Raw genomic sequence first — 14664 nt, forward strand, 5'->3', positions numbered from 1 at the left:
GCCTATGCCACTCAATAATAGGAATACGTTCTGAAAAATGGGCAAACATTAGGCAATTTCACTGTTGTGTGAACATCATACAGTACACTTAGACAAACGAAGATGGCATGGCCTACTACACACCAATGCTATATTGTATAAAGCCGATTACTCCTAAACTACAAGCCTATACAGCATGTTACCATACAAAACACAAGATTAAATCAACCACAGGAGAAAATGATGCCATCAAGAGACCCAATAAACCTGAGACACAAGAGGCCATTCTAGTGTAACCAGGCATACTGTTTTACAGAAAAATGTTTTTATAAGCAGAAAGAGTACATTCTGCAATAATGATAAAAAGTACAATAAATACATAAGCCAGAAACAAAGTTGTTTATTATAATTATCAAGTATTATGTATTTTGCATAATTGTATGTGCTACACTTTTATATGACTGGCAGCAAAATAGGTTTGTTTACATCAGCATCACCACAAACACATGAGTAATGCATAGCACTACAACATCACAATGGCCAATATCTCTATCAGGGGTGGGCAAACTTTTTGACTCGAGGGCCACAATGGGTTCTTAAACTGGACCGGAGGGCCGGAACAAAAGCATGGATGGAGTGTTTGTGTGAACTAATATAAATTCAAAGTAAACACCATTACATAAAAGGGTACGGTCTTTTTTTTTTTTAGTTTTATTCATTTCAAACGGGCCGGATCTCGCCCACGGGCCATAGTTTGCCCATGGCTGCTCTAGATGATAGGAATTTTTCAGCTCCATTATTATCTTATGGGATCATATATGCAGTCTGTGGAAGGCCAAAACGACGTTATGTGATGCATGACTGTATCAAAGTCATGGCAGATCACACAGTGCACGTAAGGTGTTGTAAATCTTTGTGAAAAAAAATTATATCTGATTAGGATATATATTCAACTCCAAGAACTGGCAGAGAGGCTAAAACAATACTGTAAGAGAAGTATGCAATTGTATAAATTGAGAAATGGAAGAGATGAGTATATGCCATGTTTTATAGAAACATATAATAGAGAGGATAGAGAGGGGATGGGAGAGGTAGCCAACAATTATTATGCACCTATCGTGAGCTTCACATTTTACCCATTTAAGTAAATGGCACAAGAATGAAATGAGATAAAGTTAAAAGAGAGATTTCTGTGGGTCACTTTAAAATTCATTACTCTCATGCTGGGCAAGAATGAGATTATTAATAATATCTAAGTGACAGATGACCATTACTGCTAATCCTTTATGAGGACATAGTTGAGAATAAAATAAGGTATTTTGTGGGTAGGGAACTCTATGTTTGCGATATATGGTCAAGCTTTAAGTATAGCAATACATTTATATTCTACCTGTACCAGAGGATCTTCCAAGTATTACCAAAAGAATAAAGATATATTGTCTATTATATGGGAAGACATATTTCTTTCAGATATTCACATGCAGGAACTACTACTACCAATATTTTATTAAAGTGTCTGATATTCCAAGGACAAAGGAAATCATGCAAAAATTTCCATCTCAGTAAAGTTAATTTTGGGATAAAACCATTAATACTTGATTTAGATGGCCTTAAGCCTTTCAACTAAAGCAAGGGTTCTTAACCTGAATTATCCAGAGACTGCGGATAAGCTAATGAGTATAAAAACTACATAAAATTGTATATAACAATCTGTGTGAAACTGACATTTTGGAAGAAACTTTATAGCTTTCATCAGCTTTTCATTGTCTCAGATCTTTAAAAACTTAAGAACTCTCATCTAGAGATAGGAAAAAACAGCTGGGTGGTTCCATGTTTAAACACTCTCAGCCTCCTCCCATCTAGATTATGAAAGTCCAAAAAATGAAAATTTAAAATCTCACTTCAGTAAATTTCAAAATTCTTCTTCATCACTTTTTCCCCAGGGGAAAACAAAGAACTGAAATTATTTCAAGGTATATTATTAAATTTAGAGACTGAGACCATATTTTTTCATTCAACTATTACATTTTGTACCTTATACAAAGCAGGTACTCAATTCATTCTTGTTGAATTAATGAGCAAAATCATACCGGAAAAAATACAAGTTTATTCTATAAATTACACCATATATCTAAATTAGCTCTTGAGAAATAAACTTGCCTATCAAAAGGTAACTCTTGGGCGATTAGGTGCAACTTCTGAATGATGTCTGCTGCTTCCTTTATCTATTAAAAAAATAAAAGCAATAATTTTTTTAAAACCCTTATATATATGTCAAAAATGTTTCTATTTGAAAATAGTAATATTCCCCTATGTATGCCCACAGACCCTCACCCAATTTTCTTTTAAAATTCTCAACAAATAAAACTTTTTGAGCAACAGGAATACATTTGGGGTATCACCAATAAGTCAATAAAACATACACATTTGTCTTTCTGGCACTGAAATCTTACCATTTCATAATGCCACAATCACCTTCCCAATGAAACCTATAGTTCATTTACTCTGAAAAAATTCAACTAATTACTTACGGAAAGCAGAAGTGTAAGTTTCTTCTGAGTTTATGAATCCAAAAAGGGTAAACAAGATATATGAAAATAATTCAGATTATTCTGCTGCATATATCCCACTTTAAGTGAATATAACAACGAAAATGCCACCTCAACTTTTCAATGATTAGATCAGACCACCCTCATCCAAAGAAATGTAACTATTCCAAACCTACAGAAATTCTGCTAATATTAAAAGTCAATTACAAAAAAGAAACACTCATTAATATAGTCTCTTTGGCATTTCTAAACCACACATAATTTCATGAAGAAAAAAAAGCCAACCAATCCATTTAAAAATCAGAAGACTTCATCAGCAATCTGTAAGCTAGTGTACTAATTTACACATCAGAACAATAAGTCAGCTACTCAGTGATTTGAAGTTCTTCTCTGGAAAGTAATAACTGTAGTTAATAATTAGGACATTGTTATTAATGCTATAATTTGCTTTTATCCTTCAATCGTGCTCACCTTTTCAGAATTTGTAAAAACATCAGATTTCAATTCTCCATCTAGAAACTCATTAAAGTATTTCATCAATTTCTGAGCCTCTACTGCCCGTTGTCTGGGTGTGTTTACCCCTTCCAACTGGTCTCCAAGGTGACAGACCTTGGTTGCTACATAGCTAATGTGCTCATCCAGTTCTTGGAAATGTTGGAAGGCAACCTGAAAAAAAATATGCATAAGCATAAAATACAATGACAGAATGCAGTTTTTACTTATAATAGAATGACAGCACCCAGATTAACTTATAATTCGTATCAAAACTAAACTACTAACTCATCACTACTCTCAAACTGAGTTAACAATTTTATATTTTTAACTATTAAAATTATATTTTATCATGAATACACTTACTAATCAATAAAACAGCAAGACTAGTTACTATTCATTCTGTTTAACAAAGTTTCCCAGTACCACTTACTCATAAATAATGGCTCTGATAACAATGAACTAAGTATCAAAAAGACCAGTCATCTGAACAACTCACTTGTTACTACACTAAAAAGAGTTAAAAACATGTTAGAAGTAAAAGACACTGATTTAAAAAAATATTTAAAAAACATTTAAATATTTAAAGAGCAATGATAATATTTTAAGTAAGGTAAAATTTTTTTTTTTTTTTTTTTGCTCAGCTTTGAAAACAGAAAAGATTTCAATTATTCTACTGAGGCAAATGTATATTACTTCCTAGAATATCCCTTTCCCACAGTATACTGATTATCTTCTGGTAGATAAAAATTATACACTATGAATGCCTTAAAATTGCCAATAATAAAATTGCTGATAATTTAGATATACTAAGGATATCCTCTATGCTAGACACTATTCTAAGCATATTAATGTATTTATTTATGTAATCTTTACAACAATCTATTTTATATGCAGATGAAAAAACTGAGGCACAGAAAAGCTTGAGTTGCTTGAAGTGACACAGCTAATACTTGGTAGAGAAAGTTGGCTTCAGAACTTGTTAAACTATTAATATTTAATTATTATTATCAAGGGAAAATTGCATTAGAAGTACCTGAAATCTATTAATTTAACTACTTAAAAATATATTTTCTATCTTATATAAATTATTGACTTCATTAAATATTTTCTCACAGCCATAGATGCTTAAATAACGGAATCTAAATAAATGAAATCTGAGCAGAGATCAGTTTGCTAATCCCTAATGCTAAAAAAAACAAATAGTCCCTGGGAAGCAGCAGAGCTAAACATTGTTCCTTAAACTTATACACTTACACACTCACAAAGGGCAATCAAGTCTAGATCAGGCTGTGCAAGGGGTTTGGAGGTTCCAGATTCAGTCTGGAGCTAAAGAATGGCTAAGAAGCTTGACCTACTTAGCCCCAAGGCCAGTTTATTTTTTTTTTTTTACTCCAAAATGAATTGAGGGAGAATTCTGCACCCATTTTTCCAATTACAATGTAATTCTTATTAGGGCACATAACTCATGATTTTTGTGAAACTTCCCAGACCAGGTTTCCTCTGGGGAAAAACCTTATCCAGGCAATAATTTTCTGATATTACTTTGTTTTATGATTAAATGAAAATGCAAGTGACTACCTAAATATCCAAGCTAACAATAAGCCCTTAAAGATATAGGTCTGCTGAAGCATCATTCTAGAAAAGTTGGATTGTTAGAGGAGAAGCAAAGACCACACTATACTGGACAGCACCCCATCCTAAGAAGGGAACACTGTGATCCCAAATGTAAGCCACTGACAGGAGTGTTTGATAACAATTCATTAACATTTTATCCCATGATATGGGAGAACTAGAGAGAAGCCTCAACAGTTAATATCATTTGACTAGATTTTTATTAAGAACTAAAAGCTGAAAGGAAATAAAGATATAGTCTATATAAATTATTCATTGATTAGCTAAATATTTACCTGATTGCTTTTCTGAAGCTCTTGTACCTTCTTGGCAAATTCCTTAGCTTCTTTCTGACACTGTTGCTCTAGTTTCTCCACTTTCCTTTGAATCCTTTCATCCATTATCTGGAGTTCTTGAATATGATTTACAAATTCTTCTAATAACCTAATAAAGGAAAATAAGAATATGTATCAATCCTATGATTAATTTTAGGAACTTCATTTAGAACTGTAAGGTTTAATAAACTTGAATTGAACTAAGGATGATCATATTAATCTTCTCTATAGTATCTTGTTAGGAATTATCTCTGACATGAAAGAAAACCTCACCTAAAATCTCCATTAACCTCCAAAATAGAAACCAATTTCAAAGAAACAGTCAATAGGTAAATATACTACATAAAAATCATATTGTGTATTCTAGAGGTCAGTGACTTTCTGTTCCCCAATTTACAACTATACTTAAAACAACACATTTAACATGTTTTTATTGCCAACTCTTTCTAATTTATTAGTAATTGGAGAAAATATTAAGTTCTTATAATGTAACAAAACCCCTTCCCTCATACTAGTTAAAGTCCTTCTCTAAAATAAAAGGAATGTAAAGGGGTGAAAAATCAACCAAACTTCTAATGCTTGTGTCTTTTAATGACCAATTATTAACTAAAATCCCTTTACATGAATGTTAAAAGAAATTCCAATAGTCACATCTATTTCAAACACAAATTTGTACTAGGTTGGGTCTATGAAAAAAAAATTTTCACTTCACCTTTTAGGATCAAAAGCTTCAGATCCTCCTCTAGAGCCTCCTCCTGGGGTTCTCCATACAAGACGTTCAATATACTCATCTGCCACAAAAGGTTCCTAGTTTATAAAATAAATGTTCTTTTAAAATTTTTCATAGAAGATAACTTAAAAACACCTACAAAAATGAAACAGGTTCTACTATGTGAGAACTTCAAATGAAATTAAATTACCAATACCAGTTAAAACATCCCAATAGAAAAGTGAACAATTTATTGAAGAAATACAAATGGTCAAGAAACATAAAAAACATGCAATTGCACAAATAGTCAAATTTTCACTTTTTTTATCTCACAAAGTGACAAAGTTTTTAAAAATTATAATATGTAATGCAGGGGAGGGTAAACTGACATTCATACTCTCATTACTATTAGAAATGTTAACAGGTACAATATTTTTGGAGGCAATAGGTAATAGTTTGGTAATATCAACAATATTACAAATGTTCTTACCCTTTAACCCAGTAATTCTACTTTTAAAATTTTAAGGGAAAAGCAAATAAAAACTTTTTACAGAATGTTTGCTGGGTAAAATTGTCTACATAAATATTCAACAAAATCATCATTGAAAAGTTATGGTAAACTTGTAAGATGAAAAACTATGTTCCTATTAAAATCATGTTATAAAAAATTTAAATAAAATGAAGAAAATGCTCACAATATCTGATGGAAAAAACAAGATAAAAGTATTTTCTAAATTTTCTCATGGAAAAAACATTAGTTAGAAAACAAAAAAATATTAGAATAGAAGGACCAATCCAAAAATAAATAAATATTCATCCCTAGCCGGCTCAGTGGATAGAGTGCCAGCCTGCATACGGAAGGGTCCCAGGTTCGATTCCTGTCAAAGGCATCTGTCAGGTTGTGGGCTCGATACCCAGTAGGGGGTGTGAAGGAGGCAGCCGATATGATTCTCTCTCATCATTGATTTATCTCTCTCTCTCTCTCCCTTTATCTCTGAAATCAATAAAAATATATTTAAAATAAATAAATATTCAAATGTTCACCATCAGCTGATAATGCATTTTTTAGACTAGTACACAATTATTTACATATTTTCCACACTACCCTCTTGCAAATAAATATCATATATTGTCTCCCACTTAGCATATAATTTAAGCTGGTAGCACTTGCTAGTGATTCCAGTTTAAATTGTTTTATCTATAAAATTTTCCATTTTTTAATCATAGTTAAAAAAACATTTTCTTTGATAAACATTAACTGAACAATACCATTTCCAGTCAAGCACTCTGTTAGGCTTTGGATTATAAAGATGTATAAATACAAACTGAGAAACTCATAGTCTAACAATAGGAAAAAGCAACAGTAGTATGTGGTAAGTAAATAAAAATGCATGCACAAACTTCAGTGTTAAAATTGCTGAGTGAGTTGTTATAACTCAGTAAGTAGTTGGGAGATGGAAATAGGATATTCATTAAGTCACTGAGTTTGGTTCATGGAGAATTGGCTAGGCAGATATGTCTACTAAAAATGAACAGCAGCTGCAATTACAGCCTCATTCAGGGAAAGCCATGAAATTCAGTGGCAAGAAAAATATCTTCCCAATAGGCAAAGGTTAGGGAAACATACCTGATTGTTCTCTTCGGTGGACAAGAGAACTGACCTAAGATTAGAATATACAGGGACTCAGAGACAACAGCAAAAAGCCTGGCTATCAGAGGACAAAGATTAGTACATGAAGATAAGAAGTCTTGTGCAGAGTCATGTGGATGGATATTTGGGAGTGGGCATGAAGAAATAAAATCTTGGTGACACATGTTAACACCCCTAAAAGACAGACATCCACCATGGAAAAAGAATTAATCAATGAAGACAAAATGCCTCTACCAGTTCACATCAGCCAGCTTCTGCCCAGCATTAGCACACTGAACAGAGCAAACATAATATAGATACAACATGACCCCAACAGCATGAGGTCCTACTCACCAAGGCTGATTCAGCTACTATCAAAGCCAGAGAGCTAACCTAACAGTGACAGAGACCAACTCTAAGCCCTAAAACAGCCCCATCCTACAAGTAGACTAATCAGCCACATGGTGGCAAGTTGACTACATTGTACCCTTTCCATTATGGAAAAGTAATTCATTCTGCCAAAATTGAAAACATTCCTAGTTGGGTTTGTCTCTCACAGAGGGAGTGTTTGTTCCCCTGGCATGAGATCCTGCATATCACATCAGACCAAGGGATCCATTTTACAGCAAAGGAGGTGACTATAGGATCCACTGATCACATTATAAACCACACAACCAAGTAGCTGCCAGTCTTACAAAACACTGGAACAGCCTACTGAAGACAAAGCTGGAGCACCAGTACAGAGACAAACCTATATAATAAAGGCTAATATGCAAATCGACCAAATAGTGGAACAACCGGTCACTATGACATGCACTGACCACCAGGGGGCAGACGCTCAATGCAGGAGCTTCCACCTGGTGGTCAGTGCGCTCTCACAGAGGGAGCACCAACTCATCCAGAAGCCGGGCTCATGGCTGGTGAGCACAGCAGTGGTGGCAGGAGCCTCTCCTGCCTCTGCGGCAGTGCTAAAAGGATGTCTGACTGATGGCTTAGGCATCAGTGGGGAGCGGGCCTAAGCCGTCAGTTGGACATCCCCCAAGGGCTCCCAAACTGTGAGAGGGCGCAGGCCCAGCTGAGGGACCCCGGAACGCCCGTGAGTGCACGAATTTTGTGCACCAGGCCTCTAGTTAGATATACAAGTCAGAAAAATAAGTTTGTGTTACAGGGACGAAACTGAAGCTAGATATAATTTTAAAGGTATTATTTAAAACCTCTGAATTGGATGAGATCAGAATGAAGAGAAACATGATAACATTTGGAGAAAGAGGGAAAAGATCAACAAACAAAAAACAAAGGAGGGAACAGTGCAGGAAGAGGAAAAATTAGGAGAGAACAGTGTCCTGGGAACAACGCACAGGTTTTATCTTCAGAGGCAATCACATTACCACAAAAGTTTAAGATAAATCAGCTACTGAGCTTAATGTAATTGAAGTTACAAAAAAGCAAAAAACGAAACAAAAATAAATCTTCCTGCTTATAAAACTAAATGAATCTCAATAACTTGCTTTCTTATACTCAACCTTGCTACAAAGGCATTTACAATGAGAAAACGACAAATTAACAAATTCTAAGACCTCCAAATGACCAAGTCTTCCCAAGAGGATTGGTAAAAGAAAAATCTCTTAGAATTTCATAAACCAAATGAAGGTATATCTTCACCTTCTATTTTACTATAGTAGCAATTAAAAGCAAAAATTGCCAAAACAAAAACTGAAGTATACAACCACAGGCTAAGATACTATCATATTAAATTCAACTTTAAGTAATTGGTTATTGATTGCTCTATTAAACTGATTTCATACTCCTTACATATGCTACCAAATTTAAGAAAAACATGGGATTTGTAGTAATTCCTGTTAAAAATTAAGACATCAAGCCCTTGAACAGGAACATGAATCTTTAACATTGTTTCTGAGATACCCAACTAAACTTTTATATTTTCTCAGAACATCTTTACCAAAACAGACCCAGTACAATGTGTTACAACCACCCATATCTGTCTCTCCACTCCCCCTCTCTCCCAAAAAAGGCATGTCAACTCCCTTAAGCATGGACTTTATAAAGCCTTCTCAAAGTTCCCCCCAATGGCCCCTGAGATCTCAATGCCTTGTTGTGAGCCACCACTTCCACACCTAAAACATGCAAATACAGATTCTATCTCTCCTCAGTACTCTGAATACACCTCACCTTACAAGTTGTAGTCATCTTCCACCTCTGCCTTGGAATGCCCATTTCCAAAAAGTTTCCACTCATCTATCAATATGCAATTTATGTGATTACTATATGAAACCTCTCCTAATTATCCAAGGAAAAGATTCTGTACTCCCACTGCACTGTATTGTTTCTTAACGAATATCTCCTTGTGATGATGTGATATAAGAAATACATATTTTTGTCTCTGTACTCAGCTCCTGGCAACACCTCTTAAAACCTTTAAACATTTATTTAACAGCTAATATGGCTGAAACAAGCAGCATTTCAGCACCTTAAAGGTAAAGGAGTGGTCCTTACTTGTATATCTCACATTCATCAATATATATTTATCACATTAACAAGAGATCTTTCCATAAATATGTTTAAGTTACTTAGTTTGAAAATCTAAGAGACATAAATTTGTGCGTAAAAATTGTGTTCTTGGCTATTCAAATTCCAACCCGGAAGTCAAAGAGCCATTGTCACCACAGTCAAATTACATGATCTCAAATACTATTACCAAGGCATCAACATTTACAATAAAGAAAAAACAACAACTAATTCCTTAATCATGCAATTAACCCCCAATTTTCCTTGCATGTCGTTCCTCTTCTTCATGCATGTTACACTCCAGCCAAAATGAACTCTTCCCCTGTCCCCAGGGTCTACACTTACCTCCCTTTATGGCTTGGATTTTACTGTCTACTTTATTAGAAAATTCCTCCACCCAGTTCCACAAATTCAAAACTTATCCTCTATATATCATTCAAATGACACCTCCTAATCCTTTCACATTCTAGAGGTCATTTTCCCACCCTCTCAACTCCTATATCACTTTATCTAGGCCTGACACCATTTATAACTTTATTTCAAGAGTATCTATAATAATAAAAGTGTAATATGCTGATTAGACCACACGTCCTTCTGGATGTCTGTCCTTCGAGACAAAGCTGTAGTGGGCGGCCGCCACTGCAGCAGGGGCCAAGGCCCTTGCAGGAATTTCATGCATCAGGCCTCTAGTGTAGTTATGTATCTATTTTTCCCCTCCCTCTACTTAACAATAAGGGCAGGTTCTATATAGAATTCAACATTTTCCAAAGTATGTACATGGAATTCACAAAATTAATAAACACTACAAAATAAATGTTTCATGGTCAAAAAAGCTTAAAAATGAACATCTCAGAATTTCTAACATACTAAGGTATATTGTACATCTCTAACAAAACAAAGTATGCCCATTTCCAAACCCTATTTGGCCTGTGAACCATTTGGGTGGGGTTTTTTGTGTGGTTTTTTTACAGTGCATTGAGTAAGATTAATATTTCTATGGCATGCAGCTTCATTACTCTTGGCACCTTATCTTGAACTTAATAGATCCTCAGTAAATATTTGTTAAATAAATGGGTAATTGACCCTCGTTAACAAAAAACTCTCCCATTAAGATAACTTGCCCAAAGAGAAGACTCCAGAATAACAAGAGAAAAAAATAGCAAGTGAGAAGGGAGTATAATATCCTCAGTAGTAAGTAAGGGAAGAATATTTGCAACAACAGAACTTACTACCCCAGCTACTTCTTTATATGTGGAGGAATAATTACTCCAAACCACATAGGAATTCCTAGTCAGAATGTCCATCCTGAGGTGATCATTTAGAAACAAACACATAGATCCTTTTAGAAAGAGTTGTCAACAAGGGCTGAAACTAAGAAGGAAATAGTATTTCCAGGATACTCACTATTAAAATAACTGAATAATCTATTACTAATCATTTCTGTCAACCAAGGAAATATTCTATAGTTGATTTTGTTGTGTGAAGGTGTTTTTGTAAAAAAAATAAATAAATAATTAAAAAAAAGCAGTCTCATGGGATCAATAATATTTTAAAAGAAGTATAATTAACACATGGAATTTCATGAATTCAAAGCATAATTTTGCATTGATTTGACCTCTTTCAACATGGAAAAATGAATGCAAAATTCAACTTAATAGTGCATTAAAACCAGGATGCATAAAAACAAAATATCCTTGACTACATCCTAAAACCAGGATGCATAAAAACAAAATATCCTTGACTATGTCCTGACCTCTGCTTCTCACAGTTCCCCGGCTGTGACTAAGAAAGGGAAGAGAAAAAAACATTCCCTGACTTGTCCTACAACCTAGAGCCTATGGAAGTAGGAACAGGAAATAACAGCAATGACTAAGGTTTGTATGGTTTTTTTTTAAATCCCTCTCCTCCCTCTAAAGCTAAGAGACCAATTTTCACTTAGGGATGAGAACTTATTCAAGAGTAGAGCCCGTTGTAGGGCTGAAAAGGTAAATATTTTTCTTAATCATACTATTAAAATTTCATTGTAACTATTAATGTAATAATGCTTTTCATATTGATGATACAACAAGCTACATATGGTCAGGAAAAAGAAATTCACATGAGTTAAGATCCATAAGCATGTTTAAGATTGCTCTATGAACCCTCTGGCCACAGAACTAGTCTGTCTCTATCAGCAGTGGTTTTCAACCTTTTCCATCTCACAGCACACATAAAGTAATTACTAAAATTCTGTGGAAAACAAAAAATTGTTATATTTTTTACTGATCTAACAGAAAAACAGGTATAATTTTGATTCATTCACAGTGGATAGCTATTGTGTTGGTTGTTGTCATTTTTTTATTTGACAATCTAAGCCTGGGAAAAGAGGTCAGTGCCCCTGACTAGTCAAGTATTGCTTATTTTAAAAATTCTTGCAGCAGCCTGACTGTTGTGGCTCAGTGGTTGAGCATATCAACCTATGAACCAGGATTCCCACATGGCAGGGTTGTGGGCTAGATAACCAGTGGGGGGCGTGCAGGAGGCAGCCAATCACTGATGATTCTATCTCTCTCTCCCTCTCCCTTTCTCTCTGAAATCAATAAAAATATATTTTTTTAAGTTACTGCAGCCAGAGGCACGCTGGTTGAAAATCGCTGCTCTATCAGTAAGTAAATATTACCAGCTGTCACATAACTGGAGTCACTGAGTGAAGTTAAACCCTAATTTGGTTTAACTACTTTACTAAATGGTGGACCCTAGAAAGCAAAATATGTATTTTTCTACTTCCTCCCCTTCCCACCAATGGGAGTAGAAATCAAATACACTTCAAGTAAGTTATATGAACTCATGGTCAAACGTTTAAAGAAAAAAGAGACATAATTAGGAACGTTAAGCAATATTCATTCACTCAAAGACTAATGCCTTATGAACTGTATGACAAAATAACTTTTCTATTAAAAGCTAGCGAGTCCAGTATTTTATTAAGTAAATTAAAGATCTCAACTTCATACATAGTTTTCTACCTTTATAAGATGTAAAGAAATAAAACAAGGAACTACAGAACTCCTTTAGTACCTTTCCCAACAACATACAGTAAAAGCTTGTAGTAAAAAGAATATCTCCCTGCCCGTGTCAATCGATAAACAGATAAAATTGGAGTAGTTAATGTGATCTCTCTCTCATCACTTAAATCTGAAGGAATGCAATTAGCATTTCCAAATTCTTCCTTGTAACTATAAATCCTTCACTCACACCTTATTTCATTACAATTTATTATAACAATGGCACCTTATTCCTCTCAAAAGCATTATCTATCCAAAAGCTGACAGAAACCCGAAATACTGGGACAGTAACAAATGTGAAAAGTTCCTAGTTATAAACACTGCGGCATTTACACTTTAAGCCAAAAACAAACACAAAAAATACACCAAAAAACCTGCTGAATCGTAAGCAGAAAAAGGATCCAACTGTCACTCAGACAGAAATTCTCTATTGCCGACTGCAGTCTTCTCACTTATTACTTCCTTTGTTTCTCAACATGAAACTCCAGCACACACAACAGGGGTCTTTCCTTCCTCTTTCTTCATATCTCTGTTTTCATTTCTTTCACAAAAGGAGATCCGTTCTTTTCACGTGTCATTGTTTTGTGGTCCCATCAGAACTTTCCCATCCTGTGATCTCACACCGCGCAGCTTCTCACACTGGATTTCCCGAAATTACACTTTACGTCCTGGAGCCTGGAAACTGCCAGGGAACCCCTCGGAGAGCTCGCCGTCTCCGCGGGAAGGCGGGCACACAAATGTTCCTTTTAGTTCTGCCCCCCTTCCGTCCAGCGGACCAAACGGGCCTTTATTATCCTAAAACAATACGTCGGCCGGCCTTGTCCAGTGTAAGGGTGAACGGGCTGGCAGGGGAGCGCCGCTTCCGGTCACTAACGGGGTGATCACACACCAGGGGCAGCCCCGAGGCGTTCCGATCGCCGGCGGCCCCGAGAAAATCACACGAGGGGCCCAGCGACGCGACAGGCCGGCTCAGCCTGGGGCTCCGGACTCCACTCTCCGCGCCCGAGCCAGCCCTCCCCACCGCTCACCCCTCCCGCATTCGTCTCCCCACGCCCCGGCCTCCCAGGCTTCCTCTCTCCCGCATCAGGACTCCAGGCTCCCCTCCCCGCCCGCCACCCCACCCGAACCCCCACCCGCCCCCATTTCATGCTCCGCCTGCGCGGACACCGGAGCCGTCACCCCACCCCTCCGCTGTGCACCTTTCTTCCGAGGGCTGCCGCGGGCCGCGGACGGACACCCGCTCCTCAGTCCGCCCACCTCGCTGCCTGAACCCCGGGCCTGCCACTCCCCGAAGACCCGCCGGGACCCACCTCGAAGAGCTCGGCCGTCGTAGCCATCCCGGCCGGCTGGGAGGCTCGCCTCGTGCTGGACGCCGTCTCCGCTCACATGCTGCGCCTCAGCGGCGCCGCGCACAGGTTCCCGCTCCGCTCGCCAGCTCCGGCTCCCGGCCGCCACGGGCTCCCCAGCTCCCCTCCGAGCCCAAGAAGGGCGGGAGAGCGGCCATGAAGCGAAGCCGCAGACGCCTGTCAGCTGCCTCCTGGCGCCGCCCGCGCCGCTCCCATTGTCACCGCCTCGACGCCGGAAGTGGAGCTGCGCGCGCCGGCTCGGCAGTCGGGAGGGGCGCGCAGCCGGCGAACCGCGGAGAGGCGCGTCGCTGGGCGAGTGAGGAATCTTGATCCTGGTGGGCCACCATCCCGGAAGTGGACTGTAGAGGAAGCAAGTGCTAGGGTTGCTGGGGAAGCATAAGTTCTCGAGATTCCAGGTGCGGATTCGCAGAAGTCTTTTGTGG

General features: G+C 37.2%; 1 protein-coding gene across 4 annotated transcripts in view; it reads right to left on the reverse strand.

Moving 5' to 3' along the window:
• EXOC5 (exocyst complex component 5) overlaps window positions 1–14324 on the reverse strand; it is a 41442-nt gene extending 27118 nt beyond the window's left edge. For all 4 annotated transcript variants that reach the window (XM_036308359.1, XM_036308350.1, XM_036308368.1 and 1 more), the window contains exons 1-5: window positions 14186–14324; window positions 5682–5776; window positions 4931–5078; window positions 3000–3194; window positions 2140–2204 (exon numbers count right to left, since the gene is read on the reverse strand). In XM_036308359.1, the coding sequence (XP_036164252.1) occupies window positions 2140–2204; window positions 3000–3194; window positions 4931–5078; window positions 5682–5776; window positions 14186–14212 (530 nt within the window). In that variant the 5' untranslated portion in view covers window positions 14213–14324. The remainder of the gene's footprint in view (window positions 1–2139; window positions 2205–2999; window positions 3195–4930; window positions 5079–5681; window positions 5777–14185) is intronic.
• Window positions 14325–14664: the final 340 nt, after the last annotated feature.

This window comes from Myotis myotis, unplaced genomic scaffold, assembly GCF_014108235.1.
Source record: "Myotis myotis isolate mMyoMyo1 unplaced genomic scaffold, mMyoMyo1.p scaffold_m19_p_1, whole genome shotgun sequence".
NCBI lineage: Eukaryota > Metazoa > Chordata > Mammalia > Chiroptera > Vespertilionidae > Myotis > Myotis myotis.